This window comes from Aptenodytes forsteri, unplaced genomic scaffold, assembly GCF_000699145.1.
Source record: "Aptenodytes forsteri isolate BGI_AS27 unplaced genomic scaffold, ASM69914v1 Scaffold172, whole genome shotgun sequence".
Classification (NCBI taxonomy): domain Eukaryota; kingdom Metazoa; phylum Chordata; class Aves; order Sphenisciformes; family Spheniscidae; genus Aptenodytes; species Aptenodytes forsteri.
Genome location: NW_008795018.1, coordinates 10,939,616 through 10,956,897, shown reverse-complemented (window position 1 = coordinate 10,956,897; position 17,282 = coordinate 10,939,616). Strand labels below are relative to the sequence as shown.

The 17,282-nt window shown below is 38.6% G+C and overlaps 1 protein-coding gene across 1 annotated transcript in view; it reads left to right on the top strand.

Annotated features, from left to right (window-relative positions):
- The window catches only part of LOC103895975 (pituitary tumor-transforming gene 1 protein-interacting protein), a 46,524-nt gene extending 36,653 nt beyond the window's left edge, over positions 1-9,871 (top strand). The window contains exons 7-8 of the mRNA XM_019471094.1: positions 1,808-1,854; positions 8,909-9,871. Coding sequence (XP_019326639.1) covers positions 1,808-1,854; positions 8,909-8,958 — 97 coding nt within the window. The 3' untranslated portion in view covers positions 8,959-9,871. The remainder of the gene's footprint in view (positions 1-1,807; positions 1,855-8,908) is intronic.
- The last annotated feature ends 7,411 nt before the right edge of the window (positions 9,872-17,282 follow it).

The following is a 17,282-nucleotide window of genomic DNA, read 5'->3' as shown; positions in this document are numbered from 1 at the left end:
CCCCTTACCCTTTTTACATAGATACTTAGTGCTTTCTGTGTTCAGGGCAGATTCAGACTGACTGCTGAAGTACTGAGATTTCAGTTGAAACTGCAGCAGTGAGTCTCCATTATTTCAGACAGGCTATGCAAAACAATGAAGAACATGCCATTAGTACTACCAGTGAAAAAAACTAGTCTGAGGTCACATAATATCCCATGGAAACTATACAGAAATAAGGACTGGCTTTATACAGGAGAAGGCTGCTTTAAGCAGAATTTCTCTGTTCTCTTCCTGAGATCCCTTGCCTCATAATGTCTTCCTCTTATGCAACACAGAAAGCAGGAATCCTGTGGTCAGGTTACCCTCAGTAGGTAAACTTGACTCCTTCTTCCTGTTCTCTTCAACCTCTCAGTCCTGACTTTCCTCCTCTACATGAATTTCATTTCATCACCCCGATTCCCCAGTTCTTCTTCCTCCTGCAGTTTTGCCAGGTTGCTTTGTTTCCTATGCTGTTCCTATGTTATATTCCTATTCCTGAGTAGTGGAAAGGGATATAAGGGAGATAGGTATCTCAGGGAAATAGTAGTGGAAGGTTTTGAGTCAGTCTTTCTTGTTTGGTTTTCTCATCATGCTTTATCTGCATGCTTTCCAGAAGTGCAGTTGCAGAGAAAGGTCAGTTCAGCCCTTCAGCTCCTTAGGAAGCAGAATAATTGCTTCTGAGGACACCCAGGATCTGATTAGCAGTAGGAATTGTTTGGAGGTGGAATATGCATAGGGCAGATGGGATCTTTGGTGAATTAAGCTGTCAGTGCTTAACAGCTTTCTGCTGAAAATGTGCAAATTAGAATCGGGCAAAAGTCACAACTTGTCTAACTGGGTTGAATTTTGATAGGGGCAACAAACAGTGTATTTTTTGTTAGAGGAACATGGTTTTACCAAATTCTATGTCCTTTCCTCAAAATATATAGATCCTGGATCATCCTAGTGAAACAGTTGTGTAGAAACTTTTTGGTTTGTTTTTAAACTAAGCAAAATAGATGTTCCCTTTGAAATATAGGAAAATTATCTGAGGAACGATGGAATGATTTCCATTTAAACTTCCTTTATTTTTCCCCCTTCATCTTTGCAAAGGGGAGGAAGAGGAAGAAGAAACTGACTTGTCAGACACTTGGTTTATGTGAATAATTAAAGTTTGGCAATATTAGATACAGCCTTAAACTGTCTTACGATTAGAAAACATAACGAGAGGCATCCAATTTTTATATAGCACTATTTTAATTTATTCTCTGCATGGATGCCATGCTGGATTTAAGAAACTAGTAGTTTTCACTTATACTTACTTACTGTACTGCCTAAACAAAACAGTAACACACATTTTATATTTTTAGAACTATTATATTGAATTAGGATTGTGAAGCACACTGTATTCACAGCTAAACTTTACCATTATGCTCCCTGCTGGAAAGCATGAGGGAATCTTCCAATATTGCACCTTGCTGCTTATGTATAAAGGAATACCTCAGTGTGTGTATGTGTACATATATGTGGACACATTACTTTTACATAGAATAAACAATATTTTTCCTTATGCTTGCAAATATCTTATTTTGACATTATTGATTAGTGAGAAGTTATAGGGAATCTTACAGGTACATAAAGTGTATATAGAAAGATAAGATACATAACTGATGTGATTTTTGTTTTTGAAATTTGTAATTGCATACTCATTTAAAAAATGCTGTTGTCTCTTTCAGATGTAATTATTATATTTTGCTTACAGCTCAAAACAGTCTGAATGTTCTTCTGATGCCTTTATTTGTTGCAGGAAACATGAAAGAAAACTGAAGCATGATGAAATACGTAAGAAGTATGGTATGTGGTAATCTTGTTTTGATATTCAGTATCTAAATTGACTCTGTCTTCCTAATTATTAAAATTCACAGCAGAAACAAGCTGCTTTATGAGCAGCAGAAGTAATCAAGCCCAGTTTCCTACTGATGCATGTTTTATGTCACCTGAACACCTGATCTCATCACTATTATGCTCCTGTTCTCTTCCTGCACTCCTGCACTATTATGCTCCTGTTCTCTCCCACTGGGCAAGAGACAATGTGCTGGATGGGGTGTTTGCTTGGGGTGGACATTTAAATATATTGATAAAAATAAGTAGTTCTTTCTGTCTCTTCCTAAGTAAGAGTACTGATTTGGGAGGGGGAGTTGGTTTGTTCTTGAACTTGATAAACCAATGTAGTTGAAACTGGCTAGTAGACTCATGGTTATTGAAGGAGGATAGACTGACTGACTAGCAGATAGCAAGCTTTTTAAATCAAGCTTAAAGAAGGATGGAGGATGCAGCCTAACATAGGGATTAAAATTGTTTTTTCTTTGTTTTTAAGTGGAGCTGTGGTCCAGTAGGAGAAGCATATCGCAAGACTGTAGGACCTGCTGTGTTGTATAGGAGGCTCTTATTATCTAGGCTTGTCAGTGCTTGCACTTTTCATTTGATTTGTTCATAGGGTTAATAGTACTGTGTATTCAGAGACAGATATGCGAAAACTATGCTGCACTTTTTATTATGCAAATTGCACTAATGTCAGAGAAGGTGATTCTAGGGGTCTGAACAGTCACTCAAAACTGTTAATTTTCATCCTCTTGTTAAACTGATTGGCAGAGTCTGGGAATGCCTTCATGAATCTGCAGCCTGCCCTTTGGCTGATGCAGAAGTGATACAGGCAATCTCTACAGGGAATTCTCTGCCTGGGGAACATATGCAAAAGTATGCTCCTTTGCTGGAATGGAGGAAAAATTCACTGTGAAGCTTGAGCTGCAGGAGGAAGAATGTTGTAGAAACTAGAAGTAATTTTTGTTACACATCAGTCATGAACGTCAGTCTTGTGGTATTTTATAGGATAATTGACCCTGTATCCCAACCACAGTTCAGTTTCAAGAGGTTTGAGTGATTGACAACAATAGTCTAGATTTAAAAAAACAAACAAAATCCAAACAACAACATAAAATAACACACGCTTTTTGTGTTTGTTTCTCCTTAGCAGAGACCTTAGAGTCAATCTCAACAATTTTGAAGCACTGGGATAGATCTGGTGAAGAACTTAAGACACTGGCTATGTCTCCAAAATAACATGCAGCACTCTGTACAGATACACGTATAACTTTGCATTTCCTTGAGGCAGTGCAGTGAAGAGGAGTGAACAAGGTCCTGAATTCAGTATAGCAGCTAGTGTATCAAAGCAGTGCATTGGGGTTAAGTGATCTTTCAAAAGGCTGCGTTCAGTTATATTCTGCTTGTGAAACTAGTTCACTTGTCTCTGAATGGTCCTACATTTTAGTGAAGACAACTCTCTCTTCAGTGTTTAATGTTCAGATCTTTATGGAATGCTTTGTGGGATCTTGTTGGAGTACCGAGTTTCCTGAGGAACATAACTGTTTAATTCTGTGCCTCTGGAATACATACACCAAATTCAAAAAATCTTGCGTGTAGCTATACTATGCACACTGTCGTATGAGAGCTAGTGTCATTTTTGCCTCCACTTGAAGCATGTTAATCTATCAATGACTTAGTTAGAAACAAGTTCATACATTCATTGTGTTAATGGAAGGTGTACTTTCTTATGAGGAGTCAGGCATATTCATTTCTTCATGCAGTTATGTTTTGCAATGCAGTTTACCTGCAAAAGACTGTAATTCAACTATAAAACTTAAATTTCAATAGCAAACTTCTATATAAAGTTTGTTTATTGACAGGTTTCCTTTCTTGTGTATTCAAATATTAATTTATATTATCAGATATATTGATTTGAGGCCTGAATTCTCAAAATTCATTTTTGTCCTAAAGAAAAACCTAACTCTTACATGAATAGTTGGCACATACTGAAAGGATACATGTAACTAGGAAAAATGAAAGATAAAATACATATAAATTCTGAAATCCCTAAATAGTATTGCTGATGTCTATAGTTTATATTCTGATAACATACAGACAAATGGTTGTCACAATAATTCAGTGAAACATAGAGTAAGTCTTGCTGTAGCATTGGATCTTCTGTCTTCATTTTTCACTGTCTAGTAAATACATATGTTAGCATATTAAACGTAATCTAATAAAAATTGCTGCAAATAATTATGGAGACACTAGATTATTTTACACTCTTACGCACTGCAGAGAGGATTCTCAGTTAAGTAGGCATGGATGAGTGGCAGAATGACAATGACTTTGTTAACCTGACTCTGTAGATTAAGATGATCATGCCTGAAATTTCAGTATTTGGTTGGCTTTAAGGGAATGCCTTTTCCCATTTCATCCACCAGCTTTCCTTACCCCATTTAAATGGTAATTACACATTTATAATGCATTGCAGGTGTCACTCTAGCCACAGTCCTTTGGGAGCATTGGAAGCAATAGAGAGCTTTAGCAACCAGGAATACACACTTCGAATTGTTTCTTTGTTGCATGATTTGATAGTATTTTTCATTTGCTCACATATATGAATGCAATATGATTACACAAATTATATGTTGACTGTTACAAAATTTTGAAGTAGAATTCAGAGTACTTTGCAGCTTGTGTAGTATACAAAGGAACTACAATTTAATTGCTGCTGCATTTGCTGCTATTGTATGTTCAGTATAGCATTAGTGAGAAGCTGCTTTATTTATTTATTTCAGGATTTTGCCTGGTATTAGTGGAAGGAATCTATTTCTTCACTTTTACAAAATTATTGCCTTTCATGATTTTGGGCTTCCACACCACTTGTTTCAGTTCTGCAAAGGTTTTGATCAGCCAATTTAATGTAATCCTATCTCCTTTATTTTATGTGAGACGTTGATTTTTTTATATTCAGTAGTTTGTCACAGTAAATGTTCCTTCTGTTCACGATAGGTGCTTTATCTTGACCTTCTTTAGTGTTCTGAATGCAAAGCAGGGAAATGTTGTATTGCTGTACACTTAAAGCTATTTAGTTTGTATGTTAAGAATAGAGTTAATTTGGGGGTTAAAAACAAAGAGGAAAAGTGCAATAAGGGGTGAAGATACACAGCATATCACAAACTAGTTCATTTTTTTGCAGTGTATACAGTCTCTTGCAAGTATTTCACTTGTTAATTCTATTTTTGGGCAGTGCTGATATGTGATGAGGGTCAGATCTCAATGAGAAGCTGCATAGTTAGCATAGTATAGAATATAAATGAATGTGCTGGAAAGAGGTGTTAATTTCTTACAATTGCTTTGTCATACGTATTAGGAGGCCTCATTACTTCATACAAGCTAATGGAAGATACTTGACTACTATACCTCTCAAATTTTTGAGTGTTTCTTAAATACTGCTAAGGAGGTCAATTATTAACCTCAAAATGAAGGTAAATAGAAGCAAGATGTTAAAGTTCTTGCAAGTGTCCTGTGTGTCAATATTCAAGTTCAGCAGTAACACGTAATGGACTTTATTGCAAACAAGACTCCTGAACCTACAAACATCTAGCTTCTCTGAACCTGTAAGTGTAAATAACAAGTTGGGTAGTTGCTCTCATGTCAAATGGGAAACAGTTGAGAGAGACAACTCATTTCTGGTTCAAGGCAGCACATGAGCTTTAGCTGAACCAGACATGCTATCCAATTAGCATAGGCTTGCAGCTCCTCTTTGAGTGTCACGGCTAAGAGCAGCTGTGGCAGCTGACAGGAGCTTTTTGTCATGCTCCGTTTTTTTGTATCTCTCTAGATTGCTTTTGTCCACTTATTGGAGCCTGATACAACTTCTTCAGTAAGAATTGGCGCAAGTGATGAGCTGCTGTCTCCCTCCTCTCACTTAATGTAATCTTATGACATACTTAGAATGCTGAGGAGAAAAGAAATTTAAACACTGGATGCAGATTTGAGAGCAAGGTCTATCGGATGTTGTAACCTCTGTGGTTACCCTCATTTGGAAGGAGGGCTTGCCATTTTTCTTGGAGTACCTTCTTTCCCAGGAGGTGAATTTCTGAAGTCATGACCAATAATACTCACACGAGATTGACCCATAGTTCTTAAGGCCTGTTTAGTTCCAGTATTGTACAATAAAATAGATCAGAGAATTTTAAGTTAAACATACTAATGTGTGATTTGTGGTAATTATATCTGTTCATTCCTAAACATAATTCAGTAAAATTAAAGCAAGTACTGCTGGGAATGGCATTTGCAATAAGAAGTAAAAATGACACATTCACTTGAAATATGAGGAGTAGTTATCTAAAGTGGCTTTTGGCCGAGTGTTTTGGGGCAGGGGCAGATAAAAGTATATTTGCTCCTCAGAATGGTATAGGGAAAGTTTATCAGGAGTCTTACACTGTCCTCTGATTAACTTGAAATTGGCACTACTGGGTGTAGAACATCGTTTCCATTGGATTTCAGCTGTTTAAGCTGTAAGAGAACAGTGTCTAGTGTTTTACTGTGCTACTTTCAGACTTACAAAGTGTCAAGTATGTATCTTAAACGAAATATGAGAAAGACATAATAAGCACTTGCCAGCCTATATAGAAAGAAGTATGCAATCTCAGTTAATTTTGTCAGGGAATCTGGTACCACCTCTTGCCACTTTGTAGAAAATTTTTTTGAAGTTTGGTGCCTTGATTTCTAAGTGGAACTTAATGAGTGCAGGGAGTTTATGCAATGCCAATTGTAATAAAAATGTTAATTTCTAGTACTGTTGCTAACTTTCTGTAAATGTTGTGTAGTTGTGTTTTGTATTTGGAAGGGGTGAAATACAGAAGTACTGTAAAACTTTTGAAAATTGGACTACTCGTTTGTCTTTCAGGTAACTAAATATATTAGGATCCATAGATCCTAGCTGACGAAGTATTAACATGTCTGGAGGAAGGAGGGGGTGGTGTGGTGGTCTGGAAATAAAGTAAATGTTTCTTCTCTGTATTTGGGTTAGGGTTATACTAATGCAGGTAACCTGAAGGCACTGAAGGTTGAATGGTAGGCCAAGGATAAGAGCTTTTTTATTGTGTGTTAACTTGTCAGCTAGAGTAGACTTAACAGACATTACAACTCTGTTTAAACGCATGAAAGGTAAGATTAAAATTTGAGAAGTAACTGCTTTCTAAAAGTTTAAAAACAAAAGTTTCAAGAGCTCAAAATATTGTAGATAATTCTTGACAATGCTGTCATCTAACCATACTTATTTTGCAAATGCTTAAATATTGTGTGTTAACTTGTCAGCTAGAGTAGACTTAACAGACATTACAACTCTGTTTAAACGCATGAAAGGTAAGATTAAAATTTGAGAAGTAACTGCTTTCTAAAAGTTTAAAAACAAAAGTTTCAAGAGCTCAAAATATTGTAGATAATTCTTGACAATGCTGTCATCTAACCATATTCTTATTGCACAAATGCTTAAAAGATTTTTTTTTTTTAAAGCAATTACAGAAAGGAGTAGTACCTTTGATGCAAGGTACTATACCAGGTAAATAGACTGTATTTCATGTTACCCAGCTGAAGCTTTGTAAATGTGACTGACTTACCCCTTCTTTGACAAGTAAGGGCCATTATGTATGAGGGCTGGTTTTGATTTTTAAGTCTTTACAAATTGACTGCTTGTAATCTTGTCAATTTGAGTAATTATAGGATTTTTCATACTTACTCCTTAATATTTGCTGTTCCCTATCAGGTAGGTAGTTGCAGTTACTGATACAATAATCAGCACTAAGCAGTTGTGCTTCTTGATTGACATCTTAAAATAACCTGGCAGTTCAAAAGAAGTGCAACAAGGTAGACAAAAGCATAGTCTGCCTTCAGTGCCATTAGCTTTTGACTTTCAGATAGAACAGTGGATGTTCAATATCTGTGGGCAGGTGCATGTGGAAAAGAGGTACGGTATGAAAAGGTCTGAGGGGAGTTCTTACAAGGTTTGGCAGTGACTAGTGTAATCTTTCTCTTCCGCTACTGTGAATCTGAACATTTGTGAATTGGGGTTGTTTGGCTTAACTGTGTTCTGTCTCCATGCCCTAAACAAATGAGCTAGAGAAGAGTCCAGGCTTGCCAGACATTGGTATAAAAATCTTGGTAGAAAAGATAGCGGTAGTCTTCCTGTTCTTTCACAACAAAAGGTCAGCCTCTGGACTCCTATGGGACTCCTTTATTTTCAGTATGCAGTTCTGCCTAGCCCAAATCTGGTGTGTGGTTTAAAGTCTCTTTGAAATAATTGCTGTATGGAACAGCGATTGCTCAGCTAACCCTTACAGAAGATGGTATGCATATCCAGACACTCAGCATAATTGGATGGCTTTGCAATGCTTTCTGTGACAGCATTCTTCTAAAGTCATTAAGAATCCTCATGATGGAAACATACTGCAACCTGGATTAAGTGATGCTCTTGTTCTGGTCCCTGGAGGTTTTAGTGCATGTAGGAGTGATCTTCATTTGTTCTTAGAGATTATTGTCCTGTTGCAGAAATGCTGTGAGTGGCTGAACGTGACAGATGGTTGTGTATAATCAAAGTAGAACTAAGTCAAAGTAGCAGCATCTTACATTTTAAAAGGATGATGATCTTATAATAACTTGAATTTATAAACTGGCCAGTCTGAATCTGTTCTTCCCGAGCCATCTCTATGCTTAGGTTTTTGTAGACTGACTCTCTCACAAATGCATTTTTTAGGGTATACCTCACAAATGAGAAATGTTTTTTTATAGAGAAATGTTCTCTCCCTGCTAAATCATGAAATACCTATTCATTATTATAGTCTGAGAAATAAGAGTGCTTAAGAACACTTTCAATTTATTATTATACTTGAGTGTTTGGGTAATAGAGCAACTATTACAAGACAAGAACTGCCTCTTGGTTTTGTTATATGGAGTACCTATTACAGTGGGGTCAGTAACTCAAGGTTTTTATGTAATACTGGTAAGAAAATAAATGCGGTCCTATTTTGTTTTACAGGTCTTCTCCAGGATTCTGATAATCCATACAGCAGATTTGAGAATGAATAAAGCTGAGCACCTTCCACTAGAGCTGTAACTCCAGAATACAGGAAGATAGTTTGTTTTCATTTGCCCTTTGGGCTCTCTTTTTTCCCCAAAGGTTTCTTTTCCTGGTTGTAAAACTAGGAGTGGATAAAGACTTCATGAAATACGTGTTTCTATGTTCTATCTATATAGAGCTAATTTTTTATAAATGCTTTTGGTTGTTGAAATGTTTGCTGACTTTTTTTATGGTGACATTTAAGTGTGAAATACTCTTTCCTCTGCTTAAAACTGTATTTTATTACTTGATGTAGATGGCTAATAGTCACAATCATGTGTTTGAATTCAGTCTTAACTGCCACTTAAACAGTTGTTCCCATGTTCCTAAATAAAGATTTTTCCCTACTATATCTTTTTTCTTAGAAAAATAAAAGGCAACATGGAAGCACAGCTTCACACAGCAGAAATAGCTGATGTTGGTATTGATGAGAAAATACACCAGGCCCATTCTTATGTACCACCATTATGTGAGAATTGGGTGGAGTTTTTTCCCCCTCTGGAAAAAGATCTTCAAGAGTGTAATGTCTAAGGGTTGAGAGAGGGAAGCATGTTTGTCTTTGAATAATTCAAACTCAGTTTTGGAAATGTTAATATGTACTTTTGATGTATTACTGATGTTAAAAAGAAATTACTTCAGTTAGCAAAATTGAAGAAAGTCGTTCTTGAAATAAACAGTTATGTGTGCCTAAATTTAAGAAGAAACATCAGCCTGTGAACACTTTGTTCTGTAAGCTTAATGTATAACTAACAAACCACCACCCCACCCCACCCCCCAAAAAAAAGATTCTGCAGTTTACCAGGGCTGACCCTGGTCTGCAGCTAAGCACCACCCAGCTGCTTGCTTCCTCCCTCCTTGCAGTGGGATGAGGGAGAGAATGGGAACAGCAAAAGCGAGAAAACTCTTGGGTTGAGATAAAGACAGTTTAATAAGTGAAGAAAAGGAAGGTAGGGGGAACAAGTCACACGAAGGCAATCGCCACCAGTTTTTGTTGCTGAGCATGGTGATGTGTGGCCTGGAATATCCCTTTGGTCAATTCCGGCCAGCTGTCCCAACTGTGTCCCCTCCCAGCTTCTTGCTCACCCCTGGCCTACTTGCTAGAGTGGGGGGAAAATGACACCTTGATGCTGTGCAAGCAATGCTCAGCAAAAGCCAAAGCACTGGTGTGTTGTCAGCACTGTTGTAGCCGCAAATCCAAAGCAAAGCACCATAGGGGCTGCTATGAAGGAAGTTACCTCCATCCCAGTGAGACCCAGTGCGGTAAGAAAGCAGTATTTTTTTTTATCCTTTTATTGTTCTTTTGATAATTTCCATAATGTGATTTATTTCATCTTTCTTTTCATGGAGGTGTTTCATTGAGCTTTTTTTACTAAGCTTACCAGTATGACGCAACAAGCAAAGAGCTCCTCTTCTGCCCCCCCCCAGTCTAATGCAAGTTCCCATTTATTCTGTACACTTTAACCTCCTTTGCTGTATATTATCCATTAAACAAATGTACAGTATTGAAGATGTTCATGTTATTTTTATCAAGGTTCCTAAAATAAACACTTTAAGATCTTTGATTCTGTTTGGCTCTGTCGTTTCATACAATTTTAAATTAATTTGGTTTAAAATAAGTGATTAAGTATGAGTTTGGGAGAAGGGAAAGGATGCATTTTTGCTTTTGCTGTTTTTCTGACAGAAGAATAAAATCTTGACAGCACATAGATGTGGTGGGAATTAAATGTTGCCTGTGGGTGATGAGGTGAATTGCCATTCCTTCCAGTGCCAAAGAACCTGCCTCTACTTAGGCTTTTGTAACTACTATCACTTACCACTGATTTTGGTACAGTGTTCACTTCCATTCTTTCATTGTTTTTATCTCTGAAAACAGTTTCTCTATATACAGTTTCTCAGGAATGTATATAAAAATATGTTTCCCAGTTCCTGAATCTGTGTTGTAATTAGTGTTAATGGAATAATGGTCCAGTTCTCCTTTTTTCCTTTTTTCTTAACTCATATTTAGTACTTTATTAGTAGGCACTGTGTTTAATTTCATACGTTTCTTCATCTGTCAGCTATTGTCAAGTCTGAAGTATTATTCAAATGGCTGTCTTTGAAGAATGATGGTCTGTGATAAGAGTGAGTTGATAGTGTGGAAATAAAACATGCTGATGGTTTTCCCAGGAGATAACTTTTGCAAAAATGATGAAGGTCTGCCTGCTGTCTCACGACCCAAGTAGTGACATTCCTGACTTAATAGAAAAGCATTTTTCTTCAGCACCTGCTACAGTATATGAAGGGCTGTCACATATTCTAACAAAAGGGGGAGGAGGGACAACCTTTCTTACAATATCAAAGTAATAAAGTATTTCAGGAACCAAAATATTTTGAGAATACGGAATGGGTGCTGCATTGCTGAACAGTTGTGTTACATTTGAAGAGACGGTTAAGTGAAATCCGTGCAATCTTATACACCGTGTTAGCTTGTCGTTCCTAAGCCACAGTTGGGGGCATCAAAAGGTAACAACTGTGGTCACATTTATCTTAACCAGACTTACCATATGCTAAGCCTTAACTTTACAGTGTAGGCTGTAACGTCAAGCTGGACATCTAATACTGTATAATTTTGCTTACAGAGTTAAAGACAAGACTGTTAATTTAATGGCACTATTGTGGACAGCAGCCTTACAGCTTAATAGAAAATGCAAAAATCCCCAAATAATCCCCAGGCTTTTCAGATTATTTAACCTTTCTTTGCTGTGCTCCTTGGAGCAATTAATTGGATGGTAAATATCCTTGTTTCAGTATATTAATTGCAGCCTTCTCTGCTTTCCTGTATGTCAGTATTTCTTACTTTCACAGAAATACTGGATTATTGCAGCCTTCTCTGCTTTCCTGTATGTCCAAAAATCCAGAAATACTGGATATGGCTTATCAATAGAAAGGTTGCTAGTCTTTGTATTTCAGTGTAGCCACAAGTAATTGGGAAAACAGCTGTAGAAAGAGGTAACATTGTATCTTGGGTTCTCAGGTATGTGAACAAAGGCATTTATCACTTTCAGTATGCGCTTCCCCTCCTCCACACTTTTTCAATAAAAGAGAGAGAAGGGATGCGACATATAAACAAAATGAAAGTAGGGATACAGCATAACCGAAGCCTGAGAGCCGTAATATCTCTGCTAATCATCTGTTTTTCTCAGACTTGGCCTTTCATTCACACTCTATTCTCTCTTTCCTCTGTCTTTACACTTTTCGTTTGGTGGGTTTTGCTTGTTAATTTTACTAGTGAAGGTATTACTATCTGGAAAAAAAAGCAATCTTGGAAATGAAAAAGTTAAAATGTGTGTTTATCTTTCCACAGAACAGAGCTTCCAGTACTGAAAACTCAAGTGGGTCAGCTTTAAGAGTAATGTTGCTGGGTGTAATTTATTTATGTAAAGAGAATTTTAGTAGATTGAAGCATGCTGGTTTAATTTATCTTAATGCAGGAACATACTTTTTGCCACTTCTGAAATCTTGGATTTGATGATGAGTCCATTAAGTTGTCTGCACCGTGTCCTGCCTAATTGTTATTTGATTATTAAGTAGGCATATGGAAATAATTTTGAAAAACAGTCAATTTTCTGTCTGTTTTTTTTCCCTTACAGTATCTTTGTTTCAGACTCCCATACATAGTTTTCATCATCTATCCTTTCAAAAAATCAGTGTGCCAAACTGCAGTTTCCTATTACACCGAGTACGTGCCTGAGGAGTGGCTCTGCACTGCATGCCAGTGTCTTGCAACCCTAGGATGCCCCCAACTGAACTGCTGAACGTGCAGTTCTCTAGATTTTTAGTTGGTCCAGAAAGAAGAGGGAGAGAATCAGCTAGCATGCTCTTCTTCCCCTCCTTCTTCTGAGTGTCAGGGGCCAAACAGGAACAGAGTGAAGAGGAAAAAAGACACTTTGAGAGGAAATGATGGGGAGATGACCAGGGCGGGAGTGGGGAAGTCAATAGTCTGGGGAGATGGTGAAGTTGGCGGCAATTCACGTGGCTATGCCCCCAATTCCTGCCTGTCTCCGGGCTTGACCACCTTTGGGTTTGGGGCGCTAAGCCCACATCTCTGATTGCCCTGTGCTTCAAAGTGTGAATCGGGGAGGTTATGTGGGTGGAGGCTTTTCAAGGCTCACATGTGCTCTCATCTTTCCTAAGATAGCAGGGCCAAGCTTGCTCTCAATTGACTGATTTAGCCATTCTGTTGGTCTGGTCCTAGAACAGCCACTTGGAGGACAGTGAGGAGGGAATGCTTGTCAAAGTAGGTAGAGAGTGGCATTTCGTGACTGAAGTTTCATTATCTCCAGAATATTCCTAAAGCTGTGCTTCTGCTTGGTGACACTTGACAGAATCCTCTGAGACCATTCCCCAAATGCTGCTTCACCCAAAACTTAAAAGAAAGGATCACAATTCTGATACCTTCAAACAAAATCCAAAACCTATAGATCCTTCATTTATTTTAATGCCTTCACATGGTTTATACTCAATCTCTGGCTGAGCAAACACATTTAGTCTTCATTGTGGCATCATTAAGGCTTTGTACTTGGCATGAGAGGATCAAATGTTTAAACGTTCAGAAGTGTGTGTTGGCTCTCAAGCCCAGAGCTCTATTTTGTCAACTCCATGTCATCTTCATGTCTAGGTCTTGTCATGTATCTCTGGTTGTGTGTGAGTTCAAGTGCATTTGTCCTCAACAACACACTTTAGTTATCAAAAAAAAAATCTCTGCTTTCTTTTCTGATGCTCAGTTCCTACAACAGGTATTAAATGTCAGAGGTGAGAACAAAATTCTTCACTCCACTCTGACTCTTCGTTGCTGCTTTAAGCCATGGTGAAGTGGTGAAATCTGGGCAATGTGCAAGCAGTGAATGAACCAAACCACCCATGAACAGGAAAGGTTGTGAAGGGAGGCAAAAGGGAATAGATAGTGGGGAAACAATAGAGCAGTGATCAAAAAAAGGTGTTTCCTTTTGCACATCTTTGATGAGATTTGCTTTTGTATTTTGTTATGTCTTGTCATCTTAGATAAAAATCAAAATACAAAAAGGTGTTTCCTTTTGCACATCTTTGAGATTTGCTTTTGTATTTTGTTATGTCCTGTCATCTTAAATAAAAATCAAAATATGCAGCTACATTATATTGCCATATCCCAACGTATCCCATGTTGATTCACTTGCTGTATCAATAACCAGGCTTACTGTTTATAGGAAGACTGGCTGAAAATCACAAACTTTCCTGACCTATCTTACACAGTTTACAAAGAAACTATTTAGTGGTGTCTTATGTGAGCTTTCACAAAGCAGGAAGGGCAGAAGGTAAGTCTAGACCTAGAGAAAACTGTCAGTGGATTTCAGCAGCTTAACAAGTTTATCAGTCTTCTGACTGAATGTCTCAACCATCAGTATGTATTATTAATCAAATGGAGTGACTTTTCTCTTGCTGATATAGCAATTGCTTCTAAATAAGAAAAAGTAATAGAGGGCAGAGTTTTTGAGCTCTCACTTTGAGTCAAGTGCTTGTGTGGCAGATAAATGGGTAATAGAGTAAGCAAAGTCACTTTGAGAACCATGTAAGCTTGAATCTGTTTGTGTATTAACATGATGAAGTAAGATGCAGGATAAAGATAAAGTTATTTGCTTTGCTGTCGGTACAGAGGCGTTGTTTTTTTTTTTTTTTTTTTTTTTAACTTTGACCTTCAGTCCAATCTGTGCAAGGAGCTGTCAAGTAGCAGCACAGCAAAAAGGATTAGGAAATGTTTAATTACCCCAAGTTGAGGTGGATTTTCATAGCACCATTTCTGTCACAGTTCCTGAGCTCACTACATCTCTGACCTGCATCTCAAGGGCAACCTTTTTTATACCCCTACTTGTCACCTGGCTTGAAATAGAATCAGGCACTTGGTGTTCTCAGACCAGCCCTAGTTACTTATTTCTCATGCATCAATTCAGGAATCACACACACATACCACTCTTGCCCTCCAGGAGAGTCCTTCAAGGTCCCATTACTTCTTTTCATTACTTTTTTCCTTTGTATGAATTTGGCACTTCTTATAACCAGGTGACCTCTTAAGTCCTCAGCCCTGGCAAAACAGGGTTTGCAACTTTTCAAGGTGGTAACCTCCAAGGTGACAATTTTGCCTATTATATTGCAGAAGTACCAAAGTTTGCTCTAATGCTGCAGTCTTCTTCCTGTATGTTCTTGAAGTTCCACTAATCTAGATCGCTACAGAGTGAATTCAGATCAGTTAAGCACTGGACAAATGAGATTGATATGGAAAAGGGTCAGCATGGCATCTGCGAAGGGAAATCCTGCCTCCCTGACCTTCTGCGTTCTAGGAAGGTGCCAGTGAGCACACAGATAAATCCATCTAGTGAGTATGATACAGCTGGATTTTCAAAAAGTCTTTGACAATATTGCACACCAGAGGTTACTGAAGAACCAAATTTGTCTGAAAGCTTGTTAAAGGATAGAGATCAAATCAGTTTTCAGAATGGAAAAGATGAGCCTCAGGGTGTTCCAGGGATAGGTGCTGGGACTCATCTTAGCATGGCGGTGACCTAGGGGAGGGGGTGTGCAGTGAGATCTCCAAGTCTGCTGATGATAATGCAGCACCAGTTGTGAAGTCTGTGGCAAGACCTCACAAAACAGCGTAGGCGGGCAGATGAGCCTCAGTGTAGACAAATGTGAAGTAATGCAGCCGAGGAAAAATACCATGCCTGCATGATGCTGAACTTGGAACTGGCACCTGCAGCTCAGGAGAAAGATCTGAGAGTCATCACTGACAATTCTCTGAAATCATCCGGTTCCCAAAAAAACCCTAGCAGAATACTGAGTGTCAGGAAGGGGATAAAGGGGTGTCAGTTTGTTGCTACATGAACCTTTTTGCTTTATGAGGAGAGCCTAAAGGACTGGAGCTCTCCAGACGTGAGGGAGAGAGACTGAGGAGAGAGAGATGAGTGAGGTTTACAGAAATCAAGGCAGTGGATAAGGTGAGCACAGAACTGTAATCCCACATTACCAGAACTAGGACACACTCGATGAAACTAGTAGGAGAGCAGTTTAAAACAGATAAAGTCTCCTTCTGGAGCTAGCTGCTACGGGGCTATAGAGACAGACAGCTAGTCATCTTTAGTGAAAGAGCTACTAAAAGGACTTTGTGGACTCTATGACATCGTTAACAAAATTGTGGATCAGGGACAGTACGAGAGGAATGGACTGCAGAGTTTGCATTTTCTCCCTAAAAAGCAATTCATTTTGCCACTGACTTCTAATTAATTTTCTTTACAAGCACTGAGTAGCTTATTTTAAAAAGCATGTTTTGTGGCAGAGCTGACACTGTTGCAACAAACCAGTGAAGTGTGTTGATGCTTTATTTGACCAGCACACGGCCAGAGCCGGCAGGACAAAAGCTTCTCTCTGCCTCAGCTCATTTTTGGGACGCGGGTTGCTGGTACAGCTATGCTTCTTTCATTGCAGTTACAAAGCAAGAGGAAGCACATGGGCATCTGCACAGCACCGTTTTGTCATGGTTGCATTTCTGGGCAAGCTGGTGAAGAGATGGCTCACTCATGGCTCCACACAGATGCAATATCATGTGCAGAGTGGGCTCCTGCCGGAGCTTATGGTCTAGAAAAGTATTTCCATCCTTCGGTACTTACCAGTGGAGATCAGGTGCTGTGGATTAGGAGGGACAACTTCTTTCTGAGTTTTAGACTTCATGGTCTCAGTTGTGTCACTAAGCTTTCCCTCAAGGGTGATTGTCTGTCTGATGGAGTTTTTGCAAAGATCCAAATGTCAGCACAGCAGTGACAGCCTCCTGAATGTCCCCAGGCAAGGGGAATACTGGCCAAAGAGACCTTTGATCTGACCCAGGAGAGAATTTCTTGTATTTTCAAGGCTGCTTCCCATTCCTCTTGGCTGAAGCCATTTGTGTAAGAGTTACAGATGATCCCTTCCACTGTGCAGACAACCAGAGCTAATGTTAGCCTACACATGTCAGAATAACGCTAACTGGTGAAAAACTCTTCAGAGAGCCAAAGTCAGCGCCTAAGATCAGGGACCATTCTGCAAAACAGACGACTTCATAATCTGCTGTAACTTCTACTTTTTTTCGTGCATCTCCCTTTCCCTGTTTGTCACTTATTGTGTCTCTTTATTTGCTTGCTTGCTTAAGAGACTTGAAGACCTTCCCGCTGCTGCAAGGACCTCTTATCTCCTGTTTATTCTGAAAGTTTGCTTCAGATCTTGAGAAATCTCCCCTGTCATGATGTACTGTGAT